Source organism: Bombus pascuorum, chromosome 2 (assembly GCF_905332965.1).
Source record: "Bombus pascuorum chromosome 2, iyBomPasc1.1, whole genome shotgun sequence".
Classification (NCBI taxonomy): Eukaryota; Metazoa; Arthropoda; class Insecta; order Hymenoptera; family Apidae; genus Bombus; species Bombus pascuorum.
The window spans coordinates 7,790,295-7,811,547 of record NC_083489.1 but is presented as its reverse complement, the minus strand read 5'-3'; the positions used below and the strand labels follow the sequence as shown (position 1 = coordinate 7,811,547).

The 21,253-nt window shown below is 40.1% G+C and overlaps 1 protein-coding gene and 1 long non-coding RNA gene across 4 annotated transcripts; one reads left to right on the top strand and one right to left on the bottom strand.

Moving 5' to 3' along the window:
• Positions 1–790: 790 nt before the first annotated feature.
• LOC132904570 (uncharacterized) lies at positions 791–8,619 on the bottom strand. Of its 3 annotated transcripts, none has more exons than XM_060955196.1 (3): positions 7,943–8,619; positions 2,356–2,882; positions 791–1,418 (listed from the first exon to the last, which is right to left on the bottom strand). In XM_060955196.1, exons 2-3 carry the CDS (start codon positions 2,804–2,806, stop codon positions 1,318–1,320), a joined length of 552 nt encoding a protein of 183 aa, XP_060811179.1. In that variant the 5' UTR covers positions 2,807–2,882; positions 7,943–8,619; the 3' UTR covers positions 791–1,317. The 3 variants fall into 3 exon arrangements, with proteins under 3 accessions (XP_060811179.1, XP_060811178.1, XP_060811180.1); XM_060955195.1 differs by lacking the exon at positions 7,943–8,619 and adding an exon at positions 4,435–5,797; XM_060955197.1 differs by lacking the exon at positions 7,943–8,619 and adding an exon at positions 4,129–4,428.
• Positions 8,620–11,813: 3,194 nt separating this feature from the next.
• Positions 11,814–19,099, top strand: LOC132904582 (uncharacterized). The gene is made up of 2 exons (XR_009657623.1): positions 11,814–11,941; positions 18,785–19,099. It is a non-coding gene; the product is annotated as an uncharacterized LOC132904582 (long non-coding RNA).
• Positions 19,100–21,253: the final 2,154 nt, after the last annotated feature.

The window sequence follows — 21,253 nt, the reverse complement described above, 5'->3', positions numbered from 1 at the left end:
GGCAAACGAGAACGATGCCGGAAACCCGTCGAATCGTCACACGGTACACCTGCTATTACCGAAAAAGAACAATAGCTATTTATGTTTGTCGTTACGATTGGCGACATGATTTTGAAAATCGGACTACGATCACTTGGATGACCGTATTAATACTCGTTTTAAAAGTTCTGACAATTTCAAACTTTAATAATTTGAACCTTGTTTACCAATGACATGCCTCTAATGACATCTATATGGCCTTGAATTTATTTTGCCAGCGATAATAACACAAACTGATACCTCAAATAGCCTTCGAATGTAAATAATCTGTTATTGATGTTAAACATCCAATTTCCTTTAATAGTTTGCTTAAGTTAAATGTTTAACTTTTAGACAAAAATGACGAAGCGTTTAACATTTTGCAAGACTACAAAGAATTTCGTTCTCGCGTTCAAAAGATGTTTAAATATCTACGTTCTGTGTATTGTTTAAGCATACTTACATCTAAAAATGAGGTAAGTATATACTATGGTTTGACTACTTATGATGATGATTTTGGCTATTCAATTGACTATACGTAGTTAAGATTCTAGCTATATAAGGCCGAGAGTCAACAAGCAAACGTTTGTTCTTCTAATTCGATTATCGACTCGTCCTTGGGTGGAATATGTTCGATCAACAAAATTGTTTAAGTAACCTTCGCTATGTCGTGTAGCGATACGCTGATGATTTACTGATCCCCATTGCCGATACATGAACGATGCAATTTTAGCATTTTGCTAAATTGGATAATAAAATATAAACTGCAGGCTGCTTCTCGAAACTTGTCAATCTTATTTCCACAAATATTGTACAAAATCTTCGATATAAAACAGATAATACAAAGTATTCTAATTTAGATAGTAGAGAAAAGTTTATATAAATATTCGAAAGTAATTATTTACAGATTGTCTTATGGTGCATCTAATACTGCTTTAGAACTGCAGTATATTACATTTAATTAGAAAATAGATCGTGTGTATGGTATTAAAAAAAAAAAAAGGCTCTAAGGAAACGTTGAAACTTAAACAAAGCACTTAAACGTATGCTACTTCCAAAAATACGCATAAATATCGCACTTATTAGCAGGTGAATCGAACGATGAAAGTACGTACAACAGATGACGCACGAGTTACAGGACTGGAAGTTTTTTCCTTCCACGACAATCATGCTCTAATCACACCTGCAATGCGACGAAGAATTACACCGTGATAATGCTTACTCTAGATTCAGTCTAAATCGAGAACACGTCGCACTAGATCGTTAGACGTTTTATCGTCATCTTTCAAGAATCCTTGGCTAACCACGCCAAAGATGTTTGTCCATAATAAACCGCACCAGCAACGACAAGGCCATGAGGAAAATGATCACCGCTCCACCGACCAAAATGGCGCCGTATTCTGAAAAATAATAGTCATTGTGTTTCGTATTCGAATAGATTGCGATAAAAGTACGTTGAACATGTTCTGTGACATTTTGATTACTCGAATCTTTCAGCGAAAATACGAAAACACGAAAAAAATTTAAATTTCAAATCGTCACACTGTAACTTTTATTCCTTATTTTCATTTTTACTCCTGGTAAAAATGACATTTGTATGCCGACGAGTATAAAAAACAAATTTAATTTTACGTTGGAACAGGGAGGTAACGACGAAGTGAAACGACCGTGCTTTTCTGCAAAAGCAAAAAGAGGAGAAAAAAATATCAGAAAATGGAGGTGATGTCACTACAAAGGCAAACCGCGTGCATTTTGCCGTGTTACATTCAGTGATTACAATAAAAAATTGATGGTAATGAATCTTCAGCAGGTCGAATTATGCATGCTGGAAACCGAGCACCATTAAAGATCTCGTTACACGCGACATGCGTGCTCCAAACGATGGAAAATTTCATGGCAAAGAGTCGCGTTCTGCCCGCCCCCTTCCACCTCCTCACTTTGCATTCAAACGAATTTATTCCCCGTCGCAGCGTGACAATTCCAAGTACGAAACACTGAACATACAATTACGAATCACAAGACAAATAGGGCTGCGATTTTCAATGCAATTAAAAATAATTATCGCACTTCTGAATCATACGTTTAGGCGGCGTTACGACCACTTTGTAAACAAAATCTCTCACGCTATTTAACATGCGTTGATAAGCAGCAGAAATTAAAATAAAAATGTATTCTATTAAAACCGTGTAATAACGAATCGGGATAAGGTACAAGGACAAAAAAAAAAAAAAAAAGAAAGAAACATTAATCTCAGATTTGAAAAGAAGCGAATACATAAATACATAAATCTCCCATAAAAAGTGACTGGAACACATAATTGCCAATAAAAATACTTACTCCGCGTCCTTCCACCTGTATCCTTGATTATGGAGATGTTATCCGTGGAACTTTCTCTCGCGAACAAAGATCTGCGGGAGCCGAACATGAACAGCCTGCAAGGCATTGATGGCACCGAGATTGACGCGTGTTGACCGTCGGTTCTCCTGGGATGAGAACCGAAACCTGGCGACGTCAGGCCTGGTTGGAAGCCAGCCAACGGAGTCGCGTCCGTCCTGCAGGATGTTGCATTGCACGCGGAATACCGATTTTCTGAAAAGTTGCACAGCCAACCGACGTGATTCGGTGGAACAATCGCGCTGTAAGGCGGAGGATCGTCATCGTTTCTTTCAACGTCATCGACGGTGATCGTTGTATGCGTAGTGGGTCCGTTTGTTGAAGTCCTGGAAGTGGTGGTTGCGTTGGCAAGCTCTGGCTGGTCCTCCTGGAGCAACTTCGACGATGGCAACATGATTCGATGTATTCTTGATAGAGAGATTCTTTTAAAGATCCGTTGAAGTTAAAAAATATATGCGTTCATTGGCGATCTGAAAGGAAATGGAAAAATATATTTTTAGGACTATTACGTGTTATCGCTTTAACTGAAACGCAATTCCTACTAGTGTTCCAGTGTATCGTGACAAATGATCATGCACGCTACTGAAATTATGTATCTAAATGACGGCTGGCGTTAATAATGCAAGTATTAATGTCTTGAATAAAGTCTGAAAACGATCCTTATGCACCGATGTTTGAGACTATACTTGTCTAAAGCCATGCCAGCATTATCATTAAATAAGAGCTCGACGATAATTTATTACCGCGTAATAATTCACGTTTACACATGCAAATAGGTTACAACTAAAGAAAATATTGCTACAGAAACTACGTTATCGTCACATGTCACGGAGAGAAAAAAATATTTTTTACCGTTGTGCATTTTCATTAAAATCTCAACGTCCACGATATTATTTTCATACCACGATTTTATATTTAGTCGTGTCAAGCAAACTTCAAAATTTCGAGAGAATTTGTTTTGTCAGACGATCCTTTACCCTAATTTTTCCTTCTGCTCTAATTCGATCGTGATTCACAAACAGGTTTTAATTATTGACCACATACCGGTAATCCTTGAAACGAGCTACTGCTTTCCTCGCGTTCGGACACTGGATTGGATAAATGATCGACCTCCATATCAACGTGTGTAATTTACGAAGCGAAGAAGAAAAAGAATGACGTAATTTCGAATATATCTCAAACCCAAGAAAATAGAATTCCGATCTGTTCTGAAGGAAAAATAGAGCCCAATATAATATGCTGACATGGAAGAAATAAAAAGAATTTTCACTATCAGTCGAGGAACGTGTTCCAGATGTAACGAGACGTTTATATTCCTGAGAGAGCGATTCGAAGATTTCGTAGTAGCTCTTTTATTCTGTAGTTTGCGTAATTCGTTTCTATGGTCTACTTTAGCGGTTTCAATGTCAAGGATAAGTTGAATAACCCCGAAAGTATGGGCGAGCAAACAGCGAAGCAACTGCGTTTCTCTCCGAAGGACAGTCGTCGGTTCGATGAGTCAATGGGGATCCCGAATGTGTTTCCATTCTTTTGGATATAAAATTCCTGAAGCTACTTGTTAATTTGAAACATAATAAAAGTGAAAGTAATTTTATCGATAATTACAAGATAAAGCGTGATGGAAACAAAATTGATCTTTATTTCGATATAATCTTTAATGCAACACGAGTAAACGTTGAAATTGATCTAAAAATATTTATGTAACTGAAAACATACCGTATCGGGTTAACAAACATTGTTGACTTCAAAATTAATGAAACATCTATGTACGATTCCGTGTACTCAAATTTCGCTAACTTTTCACTCCAAACACGTAGATACTCTCGAATAAGTAGCAATCCAAAACGAAAGTGGTACTTTCTCTAATTAATACTCGAATCAAATACACTTTTCACGAATATCAACAAATTACAACCACCGTCTTCCATTTCAAAGAAACATAACTCTGATCAAAACCATATCAATAATCGTATCTACCATCACAAACAATTTCCAACTTAAAGCAACTGGATGATGGCCTACCTTTCACAGTGCACTTGTTCCGAAGTAAAAACCACAAGCGTCGTCTCAGTCACAAATTCACGATCCGACGAACATCAGGACGTGTCCAGCAACTTGTCAGCGGTCCTCACTGTACCACTACCGCAGCACGTCTGCCCACAACAGTCAACCGGCAAAATCAACCGACTATAACGGATGCTCGCGATTTGTACATTTCGCAATGGTCGAGTGTAGACGACACGATCAACAGGTAGCAATCGCAAGACCGCGATACTGTAGACCGAAAACTGTCTTATTGACCGTACGAAAGTACGCGAATACTCGAGAACTCGTTAGAGACACTAGGCGTGAAATGTTCCTTGGATCCTTAATCACAGAGAACTGACGAGGGAAGCGTGCAAGCGCCTTTTTCAGTGTTGTTTGGAACATTTCTTCATACTCAACGCGTGGACGAGTGTCGAAGGCCCTGGTAACATTCCTTGTTTGTTACCTGAGTTACGATGGACGATATTTTTTAATTTTATAGCATCGACGATGATACACGTTGCGAGTAACTGCAGATTCGTAGACATGGAAACGAAGATTCTAATAGTATTCCTTTGTGACTCAGGTCGTCGTCTATGATACCTTTATGATTTTATAGCGTCCAGAAGAATAGTTGGCGTCAGGTGCTAGTAGCTGCAGGTTCAAAGACACGCGAACAATCGACAAAGATCCCGATAATATTCTTCGTTCATGAACCGAGTCACGATCAACACTCTTATAGTTTTTTAACACCCTGAAGAACGGTTTGCGTTGGCTGTAGATAGTTGCAGGTTCGAAGACACACGAGCGTCCAGTGACGATGATAACGGAGTGGCGGTTGTCTGTCGACAGACCATCGGACCAATCGCGCACTCTACCACGGCCAATCCTGCGTCCATCGTTACCCACCTCCGTGTCTCTATCCTACGGGAATGTCGAGGACGTTGCCGGTGATCAAGGTCACAGCCACACCGCCTTTCGTGGTGGTCACCGACTAACTGTAGAATGAATATGACTAAAGGAGACCGATTTGTGTTTAGCTATGTTTCGAATAGCTTGCTACAAATATGGGAGTGGTGTCGGGAGGAGAGGTATGGTGAGGTCATGAAATTGGTCAGAGTTTAGAGAGTTGTAACAGGAATTTGAGTAGGTAGATACATAAGCTGAAAGAAATACTGTAGGTGGATACGATTTCAAATAAAATATCTTCTTCTTCTTCTTTTGCAATATTTATATTTTAAAAAGTTCACCTAGCGAAAACCTATTTTATAGAAAAATATCAGCGGATTGATTTACAGTTTGTCATTCGTTGAAGATTTGTTAAGAAGAAAGATTTGAATGATTAACAATTCGACTTCCAAAGGTGATCAGGTAATAAGGATCGAAAACTTTCTCTGCGTCATGGTAAGTTTTTGCCATTTACTCGGTCACGAGGCAAAGTACAAGATACCTGTTTCTGTTAAATGATTTGCAAATTACGTGTCATTGCAAGAACAACTCGTTTCTGTCCTAAATCTCGATTTCATTTTAAATTTTAAACGTTAAAGAAAGGATAACCTTCATGTGGATCAAGAGAAAGCGAACGTAGTTTTATCGAGTGAAGCATATTTTTATTTATTTACATTGCGCCTCGTCAATGATTGGTCTGTTACGCGGTGTTACGAGTTACACTGCTTTCGCTGTGACAGCAGTTAGGAAATCTCGAATTATGTAACTACGGCGATACGTCAACATCATCGAATACGATTAGACACGTATCAATTTATGGATGTCGCTGCAAAATAGTCTGCAGCTAATTTTACACGTACTTGTACAATTTGACACATCGGAAGAAAAACGCTCGTGATGTAACGCAGAATTTTGCACGTATCATTTAATAGTGTAAGAAAACATCAAGATCGTTTGATAATTTTGCGACCTATAACTTGTATCCTTTATCTCAATAACGACTATTATTATTATTTTTATTAAGAGCACTTGCATGTTTTCTTGAGACTTTAATACTTCTAATATGAAAAAGTCACGATTTGAATCCATAAATATTAATAACTGCAATAAGCGAATGACAACAAAATAAAAAATTGTATCGTAAACAGCGACTAATTACATTAAGTGATCAGGTTAAGGTCAGGTTCTTTTTCCTCTCTTCTTTATCTATCTTTCCATATTCTCTCTTTCATTCTCTAAACTGAACACACTTGAGAACAAATTCTCACCTAAAATCCAGCACACCTACTTATACCACTTTAGGACAGACTGCTCCTCCTATGCTCTGCGAGCAAAGATCCCAGCTTAAACTAACGCAACGTAATTACACAAGAATCTGTGAGCAACTGCGGCGAGACAACCTCTGAACAATCAACCAAAGGTTACGCAAACTTCATTCGTATTGCAATAAGACGCAGTACAAGTACATATCCACCTCATCGCCAGCAAAACGCATCCGATTAAATGCGTTCAATGGTTCGCACGATGACGCTTTTTGCCGGCAAACCTCGTTGTCATTCACGGTACGGACGATGCTTGAGAAACAGCAGATACGTCTGCTAGGTTGTTTTAATTTTCAATGCAGTGAGAGCACGTTTTCGTTGCGGACTCGATCGCACGAGTCGTATTCCGCATACGTTTGCACGAACGCCAAACCTCCGTGAACACGCACGCACACCTGTAGGCGCGAATTACGTGCTTGGCATACTTTCCACGATGTCAGTGAGGAGAGAGAGAAAGAAAGGAAAAATTCACCACAAAAATGTTCGAAAATGGACAACAGCACTAGCGTAGCTTACTATCGTCGCCGCGAATCGTGATTTATGCGCGCAAGTTAACTGCCGAATCGACAGAGCGATATGATGAAAGATCAAAGTTGGTCGGAGTCCCATTGGTCTCGCGGTCGTTCGAGATTTCATAGAAAACAACGCGGAAGCGCGACCACCTTCCTGAATAAAACAGAATTTTTCTATAATAAGAACAGCTTTATCAGCAGGATCGCTTGTTATCCACGCTTAATGTATCTCGACAAACAAGTTTGTTTTGCAACAGTAAAGCCATGTTAGGTGGAATAAAGATATGTAATACGTGATATTAAAACATGTAAATGAAGAAATGAGGAAAACGCTTGAAGTGAACGATGTGGGTTAATAATATCAATTTAATATCATGCGTGTAATTCCAATAGTACATTTAGATTATCCGTTTTCCTTTTTGCTTTTCTTTTTCCGTAACCCCGTTTGGATCAAGTGGTAAGTTATTGTATATTATTTGTTCGATCATCTTTACAATATCGTGTAGAATTGATATAGGAATTTATTCATCGACAAGCTTGAACTGCTACTGTGTTGTTGATTCTAATTTATTAGATGTATAAACAGAAAAATCTTGTCGTTTATAATTTGTAATTTGTAACTTGTGAAATGTTGCTAACAGTGTTAATTCATTTCTCCGCGGAATGCAGTAAAACAATAGAAACCCACTGAATCTGACAAATATGATGAGAAATTGAACTTACCTTCTTTCGTTTCGATTTCAATAGGAATATCCACGAAGCACACAAACTTTGGTCCCGGGTACGAGCAGAAACGAAAGAGATATCATCGTTTCCGTATATCCAGGGGTAACGACCCTATAACGAGTCGCGGCGCGAAACGAAGCCGGCAAGTCGAACGTACACGCGCTGTTATTGAAACTTGGATGGCGAAGGTGGTACGAGGCGATTTCTCGGTTGCACTGCGATCGCGCGATAGCCTGCACGCTCGTGTTACGTGAGAGGAGAAGGGAAAACGCACTCGCGAGATCGTCGGTCATAAAGGTAGGTTACTACTGGGTCTACAGTGACTACGACACGACGGTTCGTTCGCGCGAATAACACGCAGCTGCAACGTGTTATGTGCGCCAGAGATGCATTTCTTGCGTTTACATTCGAAAACACTGGCCACGCTTCTCTTCATCGTGCTGAACGGTTACTTACTGAATCGTGGCCGAGTCGCGGAAGCTGTCAGAGCCTAAGGAATCCGGCAACGTGTTCGAACGCGTTACGCAAGAATTTTATGTAACACGTTACAAAATGATGCTGAAATCTTTCGAACGATCTCGTTCAAACGGCTGGCGAAAAACTTTGCCGTTACTCGAGGTTCATGGTGTTTCGCGATAACCCTAGTGGCAAGAATTTTTGGTTTAGATCAAGGTGATTTTTGCTTCGGATACCAAGTTATGAAAATTCATTACAGACGTAATGTGTATTCTATTGGTAAGTAACGGCGCCAAGCACTGACGCAAACAAATTAATTGTTTGTAAATATATTCATTTTTATTCTATTATCTTGACCTCCTACGACCTGGATAGATATTCCGATCGTAAAAGGTTATAATCGATGTTATTCATATTCTATTCGTACTCTTGTACATATCGATATTGTTATTACGAGAGAGAATTCTAGAAATAGCGCTAATACGACCAATAAGATAAATCATTTATTGCATTCAATTGTGCATTCATATATTGCCTTCGTTATAATTAATTATGTATTGTAACCATCTTGGTAAGAAGAGCTTTCTTCAATTAAAAAAATACAACATAATAGCATGGATTTTGCTAAATATTTGAAAAAATCATATATTTCAATTTAAAATCGATAATCTTCCCTCTCCTTGTAGGACCTCGAGATAAGAACTAAAGATACCGACGAATCTCTTCACGAATTTCAGTCTCCTAGTCATGGACTCTGCAATGTCATCGAAGCGACACCTAATCAAACCTATTCGACACCTAAATCACGTCTAGCGGGAACGACCTACACGTTTCCTCCGAAACCCAGGCAATTCGAGCTGCCAGTTAGGTCTGGAGTCCGCGATAACGTTGCCATCGTCGTTGCAAAAGCGAGTCAGTTGGTCCCAGTTGCCAGAAAGTCCCGTTAGAGGAATCTCTGCCGGGAACGTTGGGGATCGTCTTTGTGTCAGTGGAAATCGTAAGATTGGTATCGCGTTCCTCCCTCTGATATTGCGTCTCACCGGTGGCGTCGTCGTCGTCATTGTCGTCTTTTATTTCAAGGGAAATTAACGACGACCGGGCGAGTAATTGTCGGCTGTTAAGCCGCCGCGGAACGTAATTACGCGAGGACAAAGCGACGTAGCAGGAGTAAATACGGAAACGCGGTAGCGAGGAAAACGAATTTGTCACGGCGGTTTTCGGGGAGGGTGGTACGAATGGGGTAGAGGCGATGAAAACTTCTTCTGCCGCTTTCATCGGACCTAGCGAGTTTTCCAAAGTTCCCCGGTCGGTTCTGTCGGTGATAGGCGTGCGATAACGAGCACAATGGACGTTGCATAATTTTAATTGGACGCTTTGTCCGACCCCTGTCTCCTTTACCCTCCTGGTAACGGGATTACGTGTCAAGAATGATTTTAGCCGAACGCCCGTCGCATCCTTCTCGGACGGTTCGATTTTATAATGAGTTCGATCGTGGTCGGTCCCCTTTTGTCCACAGCCAACGAGGAAATCCGGTGCATTCGAAGAATTTCATTAGGAGTCGGGAGTCACTCTACGGAACTTTCAGACACCTCCCTATTTCAACTTCCGTTTGCTTTTCCTGATTGACAGCTATTAACTGATACTGTCTTTCCTGATACTTTCCTCATTCTTTCTTTGCGAAAAAGCTCGAAAAAGATACAGGAGATTATTTGCACTAATGAGGGACAAAGCTAAGCGATTTTTGGATAATCGACCTGGCAAAATTAAATTTATGAATGGCATAAAACAATTGGGAATGAAACAATTTTCATGCAGAGATTTATTAGTTTCATTGAGTAGTTTATTATAAGACATTAAACCTGGACACTTGAAACAGGAAGGACAAGTGTACACATTTTTACACAATTTAATGATTCATACTGTGTTTGAAAAGAACTATCAATTTTTTATATCTTTTTGTCCTTGTTCTCGTTTGTTTTTCATTCTGAAAAAAACGCATTCATCCTTGATTCTGAGAAAAATATACTTTTCATCATCCGATCCTTGTACTTGTTTGTTTGTTGACTCTAATAAAAATATATCCTTTTTCATTTCTGCGAGAATTTTTACTTGGCAGAACTAGATAATACGATTACAGCAACAACTGATAAAGCGAGTTTCAATGGATTTAAATGTTCCACGTGGAGTAGTAGTACAGTACGATAACGGTTCTACTTGGAATGTAACGTTACGCACAATACCGTTCATTGCGTAACAATGACGATTCGAAACTACATCTTCCGCGCTTTCAACGCGTAATTTAATTCGTAATGTAACGTCTGGCTTTCACCGACGTCTGAAAGTACACGAAAAGATAATTCTTCCGCGAGACGGTATCTTAATGCCGCGAAACTCAGCCGTCAGATAATGCCTGTTATTAATTTGCAAGGACGGTAATGCGACTTCTGCGCTGAATAAGGTCGCGCACCGCGCAACTAAAGACGTTGCTTAATTAAATTAGCAGTTACAGCTAACGTTAACGTAAGAGAATCTCTCCCTTTCCACTTGTTCCAAAAGCATCATCGAAACATTATGTCTCCTTCCTTGGTGTACAAATTTCTCTCTAACTGTGACATCTTATATTTCAACTTAACATATTATATACCTTTCTCCCTCGTAGACTCGCATTTAGAAATATGAGCGATTTCTCAACGCGTACAGTGCCTACAGTATCATTATTTAATTCCTTAATATCAAAATTTATTTCTAATTTACAAGAAATGTACAAAGAATAGCGATCTATAACAAGGTATTTTTACATACAGTCAGCTACAATAAGTATTTGTTGACCTGTTTAACTTTTCAAACACGTTATGCTATCTCATTCAATTTTTTGTTGCTGTATGATAATTATGAATATGAAACAGTTGACAATATTACCTTCTTGTAACTTCTGTTATTTTAATGGTAACCTGGTGTACATATGTATATGCCGTATGGATGTTCTGTGTTCGTTGATGTACCTACATGCGAATCGAGTATGGTAAATAGACGAATACTTCTGCGACTGTGTATCCTACCATAAAATATACTTTAGCTTCGATAATGTCAGTAGTCCAGTTAAATAAACAGTTAAGTAACAAGTGCGTTGCTTCATACACGTTACAAGCGTAAGCGTTGTGAACTTAGTCATTGCTCTTATTTATACGTATATTCCAAATTCATTAAAACATACGTATATTCCTAATTCATAAGACTACATATATTTTGTCTCAAAGTAATACTCAACAAATGATAACGATGTAGTACCGCTATTCAGCATCACAAAAGCACGCTTAATCACGATCACTTAGCTCGGAACCAACAAATCGTAACCAGCAAATCGAATTCCACTATACGTATGCCCGTATTAGCCATAAGTATTTGCATTACGGGCATTAGAGGGAGGAAATGGACTACAGCGTTGCACAAACGTTAAGAAACACTCTGTGCACGTTGTAATTAAGCGACGAGCAATTACTTCTTGTCCCTTGAATATGACGAAACGGATAGTTGCGCAAGGTATGTACACGGACCCGAAAGTCCCGGTGATCGCGCGATGCACTTATTTCGGGGGAATTAACGAGCGTGGGTTGGCGTTGGACGGAAGGGTCGAAGGGCGGAATGGAACGCCGAACGTGCGAGGGAAGGGGTCGTGCAATTTAATCGTCGTGAATTAAGCGCCAGGGGACGTAATTACGCGTAGAACAAAGCACTGACCCCGCGGTCCACGCGGCCAAGTAAATACGGAAATATAATGGTACAAATTTGTCGCGAGTGCACGGCACTGCATCCGTTATCGGCGACCATTGCGAGGGCCCGCTCCCACCGACTACAGGTGGGGGTCGCGAGTGCAATTTAAAAGTCCATTTGTTTCTGGATAACGTCAGGAGACGCCGACGCCAACGGTACATGCATTTCATCCGAAAAATATTGTACCTGAAAATGGTGTACCGGGGTAATACGTAATGGTTACGCACGGCTTCTGTGGACGATGAGTTAAAAATGGGTGGCAGAGGGGTGAAGAAGCGGCGGGATAAATTTACCGATAGCGAGACTGCCGTTTTGACCAAGGATTTTTATAGAGATATGAATACGACTCTACGTGATGGAGGGAATGATAGATAAGCATATTTATGTATATTTTGAAATATTCAGAGATTGCAAGGAAATTTGTTGAAGATGGAAGATAGTCCCAATCGCATATGTCGCAATATTTTAGGAAACAGTTTAACAAAAAACTGATAAATAATGAACGTATAAAAATGACTATGGCAATGGCGATATCAGCAATTTCGCAAAAATACTACCGCGTGTAAATTCAACTTTGCATAGCAATTTACGAAGATTCATAACTATCATGTAAATTACAACTATCATGGTGCGCCTCGTCCCAATTATATTACTCGTTGATCGAAGAAACCTGTTTCTATGAAATACTTCTCATTCCTCGGCCACAGTTTGCACCATTAAAGTTAATGCCCCTATACATCACAGGTCACGGCGTCGCGTGTTTGCGGTTTGTCGCAAACAGTCGATGATTAAGTTAACGACGCATTCATTCTGCGAAACGAAGGAACATCATGTCCCCCTCATGCATGCGTCTATGCCCTTGGCAAATTGTGTTAAACAGTCCGTTTCTCGTGCGCGTTTTGTGTCGCATGTCTTTCGCAGTTTAACGATGATTCGCGCGATTAATTCTTCGCTTCGCGTTCCCGAACTCCCGGAAGAGTTATTGATCGGCTGGATTATCATCGAGGTCGTTGACTCGCGCTGTCGCGCTCCGTACGCCTACGCGTGTTACAAACTATGTGACAGTGAATTGTGAACGAAACTTAAATCATCGTCGTTCGAACTTCGCCTCGTATTTTTCAACTTCCCATTTCGACGACTGTCACCGATCGATTACAGACGGTTCGCAGCGTGTTTCGCGTACAAAGCGCAACGGTCGACGTCGGCTTGTGTGTTTTCAATGTTCACGGTCACGGCAGCGAACGTTTGCGCAATAGCATTCGAGAAATCGTGTCGAAAGCTAGAACGAAGTTTCAAACACACGACTTCAGTTATTCGAGACACGTTTGGTAAACGGTACTCCGTTTCGAAATGACTTCGATCCCGATATATCGTTGAAGAACGAGTATATGGATAAAATGTGGGATTTACACGAATCGCACTTTGACTAGCTAAAACCTGAATTACGGTATTTTTTAGATTTCGAATACAGTTTTTAGGACGATGATAGTTACAAGAATATGCAAGTATTTGTTACAGCAACAGACACATACAAGATATCGCCAATTACAGAACGTATTTATCTTTTACATTGACAGTTCTTCAATATATACCTGTAAATTTTGTTTTGAAGAAACTACGTAGACAAAATACGAACTAACGTATTATACCATATCTAACAGTATTAAATATTTCACGTCTCGTCTACGCAAAATACAATTCGTCTTATTTTCTGTTGATCATAAGATATACATATTTTATGAGCAAATTTAAAATTCCCGCAAGTATGTCGTAAATTTGCGTAGCGAAATACACGATGAGGGAAAGATAGAGGCCCGTGCGAAACAAGACTTAGTTAGCCAAGGACGTGCGTTAGGATTGGACAAAGGAGCCAAGAGGTTAGCGATATAATTTATTCCCAGTGTAGATGCGTGCGCTTGTGAAGAACAAGAGACACGATGGCGACAGTATTACGGCGAACGAGGATAAACGAGTGTCATAATTAAGAACGTTCTACGGAAAAGCTCGTTTTCACGACACTTCGAGCCTCTCGTCGCTTTATCGTCGCTTCGTGTGTCGCTTCAAGTGAGGATATTGCGCGTGCACGTGTGCTACGCCATCGCATAGACGCGCTTACACACGCGTTTGCCATTTTACTCGCGAGCCTCCAGAAGCTAGCTTCGCTGCCGGAAATTGCACGGCGTGAATTTAGCGCTTTGCCCTTCGACAGCTTGACTGAGTACACTTTCCGCCGCGGCGTGTTAGACGACAGGTTCGCTGACGCGCGGCCGCCTGTTCGCTCGTGTGCGTCCCTGTACGTCGTATTTAGGTTATACGGGGTGTTCCACAAAGTAATCGAGCAACGAGAAACTCGTGGCGAAAGTAAGATGGCCATTAACGCTTTCGCGTTGAACCTCGTTTAACGAACACTCGAGTGCGCCCGTGGTGAAATTTGAACGCGCTGGTGCCACCGTTTAGTTTAAATGCTCGTAGTGTACGCTACTGGTGCGAGCATGCGCGCCACGCGTTGCTTTTACGCGTCGAGTACCATTGAACGAGTTAAGGAAGTTAAAGTCGTTAAAGAAGCGCTGCTGCGAATGAATCCGCGAAAAATTGCCGAGAAATGCTTCCACGAGACCGTAACACGCGATTAGGGTACCATCAAAACTTTGCAATTTTTTCGATGGAAATGTAAAAGACGACGAGCTGCTTGAGCGTATTGTAATTCGGTTAATAAAAATGCAGAACCTTGTCACTGGACGATTATGTTATAATATCGTTTCGATCTTTAGAATGTTGCCAAATTCTTGACTAAACAGCCAGTCATATTAATTCAGCAACGAAATAAATCTTCGTTGAGGAAAGAATACACCAAGGAAAATGTTATCTACTTATTATCTTAATGATATTCAGTTGTCAGGATGTTCAGTCGTCCACGGTGTCAATAGATCGTATAAACTCGGATTGTTTCGTTTATCTTACATCTGCGGCTGTATACTACGTTATGTTTAATGTATGAATGAGCGTAGAAAGCGATACGTGGAATACAAATGGTTCTCGTTAGAGTCGCGAACGATCGGAAGATTTTTGCGACGCGTTATACCTCGAGTCATGGATTAATTTGGCTCAGGTGACGAGCGATTACTTGTCATTGTTAAACGATCGTCAGATTTAATCGCCAATGATATTTAGTCAGAAAAGCAAAGTTACTATTTTCATTTATTTGCGCCTTAATGTTAATGATCGAGAACTGGAATAATTTAGTTTCTGGTTAAATATAGACGCGATAGAGCAGGATAGAACCTGATGCGGTTATGAATAATTACAAATTGAACAGTCTTCTATTATTAAAACTGCTCTTATCGAAGGCTTCGTGACTAAAACATAAACCTATTGACAAGTTTGCTAACTAAATTTAGTAACATTTCCTTAGGTCCATCATCTTTCCTTCCTTATAATGTTCAATTTTGATCATGTTTTGGCCATCAAAATATGAAACGTCTCGAAATACAAACGTGTCTCTGTTTATATCGTTCCAGATTAACATAATTATAATTATCAGGAACTAGAATACGCCTTGAAGGATTCGAACCATTGTATAGTTTACCGTACAAAGTATGCTTGTGTTCTTTGTAATATTAAAATCAGTTGACTAACCTTTCGATGTATTCGAACTAACACCTATCCAGACTCAACTCGCTACAAAGAACAAGTATCTTTGTCCCTCAGTGGAACTATGACACATTACACACATACGTCAAACGAAGGAGCTATAAGCTGAAGGATTTTCAACGAACAGCATCGTTAATTAGAACCAATGACACTTAAGAAATGTCCACTTAAGAAATCATCTAGCAAACATCGACGTCAGATCAAACGCGGAAACGGTGGTAACTCGCACTGGCGTCGCCACTTTAACAAACCATCTCTCGCGATGATCAAGGATTTCGAGTGCGCTTCTGCGCCCGAATTTTCGCGGAGTCGTGAACAAAAACGCGGTCCAGCCGACCAACCATCCAGTTAGCCGCGTTTTTTTTTTCTTGTTCGCTGAAGCGAAGTTTGATTCGACCGCGATGACATCGTTGACACGACATCACACTAATCCTTTTTTTCCTGTCGCGTTTGCGGTGAGTCAGCGAGCGTCACACTTGGTGCACGCTGGAAAACAAAAAAAATGAGGCAAAAACCAGCAAGAGCATGGAAAAATAGGAACTGACGTGAAAACAAGGGAAACAGAGAAGCAAAAAAAGAGGAGGAGGGGAGGGAATAACCGTAAAACAAACCGCGTATAGGAAATGATACAATGGTTCTCACGCGAGTATTCGAATCGTGGATTGTTCGCGACCAAGACGATGGCGCACAGTACAACGGAACGACAATTCGAATTTCCATCGTGTTCGCTGGGTAGCCGCGCATTTTTTACAGAAACGCGCCCCGTCGCCCAGTTGGCGCCGAAACCATTGATTAAAGTCCGGCGCCGACCCATTTTTCCCCGCTTCTCTGCCCCTTTCTCTCAGCCCCTATATATTTCTCTATCCTCGCTCCTCGGTTCCTCTCTTTTTCTATTTCGTTGGTTCTCGCTATATTTCGTCCTCGTTCATGCTCTTACCCCTTCCATTTTTGCTTCCGAGCAGGGCGCGTACGCGCGAACTTTTTGGCACGGAGATGTGAGCGCGTTAGTACCGCCCCGATTGAGAATCACCGACACCACTTGGCTCCGACTGATCTATAAACCTGTGATGTCTCTGTGAAGCATCGCCAGCTAGTCTGCCTCGCGTGTTTCGGGTATATCGCTTGTGATAAAGCATGTTCACGGACGATATTGCAGTCTTGATCTCTTTCCGCGATCGTTCATTGCTTGTTTTAAATGTCTAATGCTGCGTTGCCAATGGAAGATTTTTCGAGAGCACGGGATATTACTAATATGTGATACGTACTTTCTCGTGAAATCAATTAATCAACTAACAACGAAAAACTTAAAAAAAGTTCAAAACAATTATAAACGATAAACTAATTTTAAAGTTCCAAGAGATTCTTGGAATCTCAGACCCCTTGGGTTCTGTATGGCTTTCCTTTCCAAGAAATCCTCGGAATTCCTGAGGTCCTTGGAAGATTTAGTTCCTTGATGTCCTTGGCATTTTGGAAGCCTTGATGTTTTGGGGGCCTTGAGCTTTCCAAAATCTTCAAAACTTTCTCTCAAGGCTTCTGTCATCTCTCCAAAGATTTCGGAATCTTCTGGAATGTCTTATTCGCCTAAAATGTAAATTATATTTAATGCGTATTCTAGCGTATTACGCAGTCATCGTTATATTTAATTGCTGCTTTCGTCACCATGTTGACCTCCATTACATATGTAGTAGAAAAGTAATAGAAAAAATTCTACCAAGAATTGCGATATTTACATACATCTCTGAAACGAGGCTATGAATTCGCAATAAAACTCTAAAATGACCTTGACGCAGAAGATACTTCTTACTCCAGCCTTTGCCAGAGTCGACATAAGTTAATGAAACTTATGTCTTAGCTGCCAAATAAACATAACAAATCCACAAAGCGAAATTATAAGTTGCTACACATTTTTCTTACGCGAAAAAGCTTTATATAAATTGTAGTTTCTCTTAATACCGTTTTAACTTGAAATATTAGAACAAGAATAAGGTACAATAGGACGATACATTTTCAGAATGGTATCGATTCCGAATTTGTACCGCTACATTTAACAAGCACCAGCGAGCCGAAGATACATTGCACAGTGATGTATGGCATGCTTGATAAACAGTCCATTGAAGTCGCTGTTTCTGAAAATACCTGTATTATTCAATACTTTTTTTGCGATCTAACTGACCATAAGCGCCCTTCGATTCCTTTTCCATTTGCCTCTAACCCGTACAAACATTTCGGATGAATTTTAGAAAAATGTTCTCTCACAGAAATTCTACATGTATAACAATGTTAACTTGGTTTAACGCATTTCAAGCTTCAGCAAGATTGTAAAACGGATAAAACACCGTCAGAGGAACGAAATCGTTTGGAATATTCGTATTGTTTCAATTCGAGTGAGCAGCACGTGATCGAGTTATTTGATTTACTGCGCGTTTCCCAGATTCGTCGGAATTTGTCGTCGATTTGCGAGATCGCACAGCCGAACTGATAAAGGCTTAAATCGTAGTGAACCGATAAGATCGTTACCGGCGTCGTTCAACGCATTATCATACGTGGCGTCGTTCGACGCATTATCATACGTTGCCTCGCGTTTATTGAACAAAACGACGATCGAGCTGAAATTGATTGCTATCGTCCGCGAGAAGCATTAATGAACGAAACCTATTAATATCTATACACGCGACGTTTTCCCATACGGTATATTAATTTTATTAAATAACGGTCATGTTCGAAATTTTGGAACTTAAAAACGCAGGAAGAAGGCACGGATTGTAATAGAAATTTATTCTAGCAACAAAGTGAAAATACGGCACGTAAATGCGGTAATATAATATTATGGAAAATACGAGGCGTGTATTTACGTGATTTATTCGATAACGAAGTTCGAAATCGAAATTTATATTACGCCCTGGGTGTTCCGATTGCAATTGATTAACGTATCACGTATATCGTGCACGCTATCCATTACAGCTTGCTCGCTGCTTGATACGACCACAATGACTGACCGTGAGCACCCGCCTATCGTTTAGCGGTGACGTCTCGCCAAATTACTACTCAACATGGTTACTCTTTCGAAGAATTCATTGGCCGAAATTCTACGTAACTAGAACACAGATCCTCTACTTTATAACGATAATTCACAATTCACTTCTCGAGTAAAGGGCGATATAAAGTCATAGTATAAATCAAGATTAAAATGTAGCTATTAACCCTTGAAATATTTTTTAAAAGTATTTATAAGTCTATAGTATTTTTAAGGCTAATAAAACCTGTTGGAATAACCAATTTAATGTGTGCCATAACTACTGAAAAATAATTAAAAAATACGTTTACATGCTTTTTTCGTCTGTAGAAAAAATATAAGAATCTATCTTTATTGGTTCACTTCCATCGCAAAAAGGAAAAACACAATAACCAATTAAATTTTCTGTATTTTTATTTTTACTTTCAATAATTGTAATTTTTGTTCCCGCTTATTAATCGTCGAAAAGAATTTCGCGATTCCGCGCCGATGGCGCGTTCGTCACGCGAGTGAACACGGGCGCAAGCAATTAACGGATTTAAATGGGGAGGTTCGCCCGTGCGGAACTCGCCGTTGTTTTGCGTTACAATTTGTAAATTGTAAATTCGATCCACGCGAACCCACGTACACTGTCGCGACCGTAAAACGAGATAATTAATGAACGCGATGAAACGGTAACATCGGAGGATTCAGTCCGATGATATTCCACGGAATATTTCGAATATCGCCGACTATCTTGCAATCAAGATACCCGATACGTTGACGAGTGCAACATGGCCAGAAACAGTTTTCGATGTAATCTTGATACCGTGTCGGAAAACGATTAATCGCTCGAACTAAATTCGTGATAATGCTCGTTAAAATTTATACAACCATCTTACGATGAAACGGTTATGTTTTCGTGTCTCGAACGATCGATGTTCAGAAACAATGTCGCTATTGGCGTAGGTTTTACGAACGTCAGTTTTAACGGATTGGATTCGATAAGGGAGCTTTTGATGGACGATTACTTTGAGGGCGCAAATAAATCCTGACTACAAAGTCACTCTGCAGCACTCGGATTTATCACTTACAGTCAATCTCGGTTTACAATTTGTTTTCGTTTCTTGGACCACTTGCACGTTGATGTTTTTAACAACGCCGCTATTCTGACTGCTATGGTGTCGATTTAAAAATTGGATCTCTTTAGTGAGAAGTTCATAAATGAGGAAGATAATTATTTCTTATCCTTCTGTAAGAATAATAACCATTTGTAACAGAATTATTTATTAGTAATAATATTTATTTTGTACGAATGAATTAAAGCAAACCTAAACATTTAAATACATATATGTATACCAGTACTTTTTAAAAAAACTAAAAAATCGAACTCTCGAGAAAAAATCTCTCTTAACTCAGTACCAAATCCCATACGACGAACGCTCGTAAAGCATTGTCGAACACGAACACTCGCAGCTTTATTGTCGACGAGTCCCAAATAATTCAAAATCGAAACATCAAGATTCGCTATAGTACGAATCGTATATTCCTGATATAAACTTGGTACAGTGTATTTGAAGAACGTGCGCTAAGTTGAACGGGGCAGCACTCGTCAGCTATCTTCACCGCTGGTGCAGGACTTAAATCCGCACAGCGTGGTACGTGCAAGCGCTAAAGACGCTCAATGGAGGCATTGGAGACGTGGTGTAAGTAACGATCATATTTTGCTGCCATAACGGAACGTCACATACACACGGGACCCTAAGTAGGAGCGAAGGTGGTGGCGATATCGCTGCCTTTTATTATTGGCGCAATAAAACCCCCGTAACCGAGTAATAATTTAAGAGTCGAGCGCCGTTCAGCTAGAGCACCTACGGCGCCGCTGTCGACTCTACGCTCCGACTAGACGAGCTGCCAATAAGCGAGCCTGTGAATCCTTTCGGCTTGTATAACGCGAGCTACAGTGACTTTTTACGAGCTTCCTGGAAACGATTTAAAGTCGAACGACGCGGCTCGAACGTGAGCTTTGAGAACTCGATCGTTGCAACGTGTTTGACTCATAAGGCGGGTGTAAGAGAAGGTTTAGTGAAACGGTGACGACAGCGTTGAGCTACGTCGTAAGAAGGTTTCGTTCGTTGAAAGTTTCGAGTGGAATAATTCAAAATTGGAAGACTAAAGTTCTAAAATTATTATCGAAGGAAAGTTCTGTGTATCGATTTCCAATGTCAACGATATAAAACCGCGCATTGTAAGAAAGTAAAGTTGTGTTAATCGATGAATAGCAACATGAAATCAATATGCTTAGTTCTATCAGCTTACCCTGATATTCCTTCATAAATTCTACTATCTTCCAATACTCTACTCTTCTTACACCGTTTTATCTCGAGAAACTTTAAAAGCATGAAATATTTGCTTTTTACAGTTCACGTAAACGTACT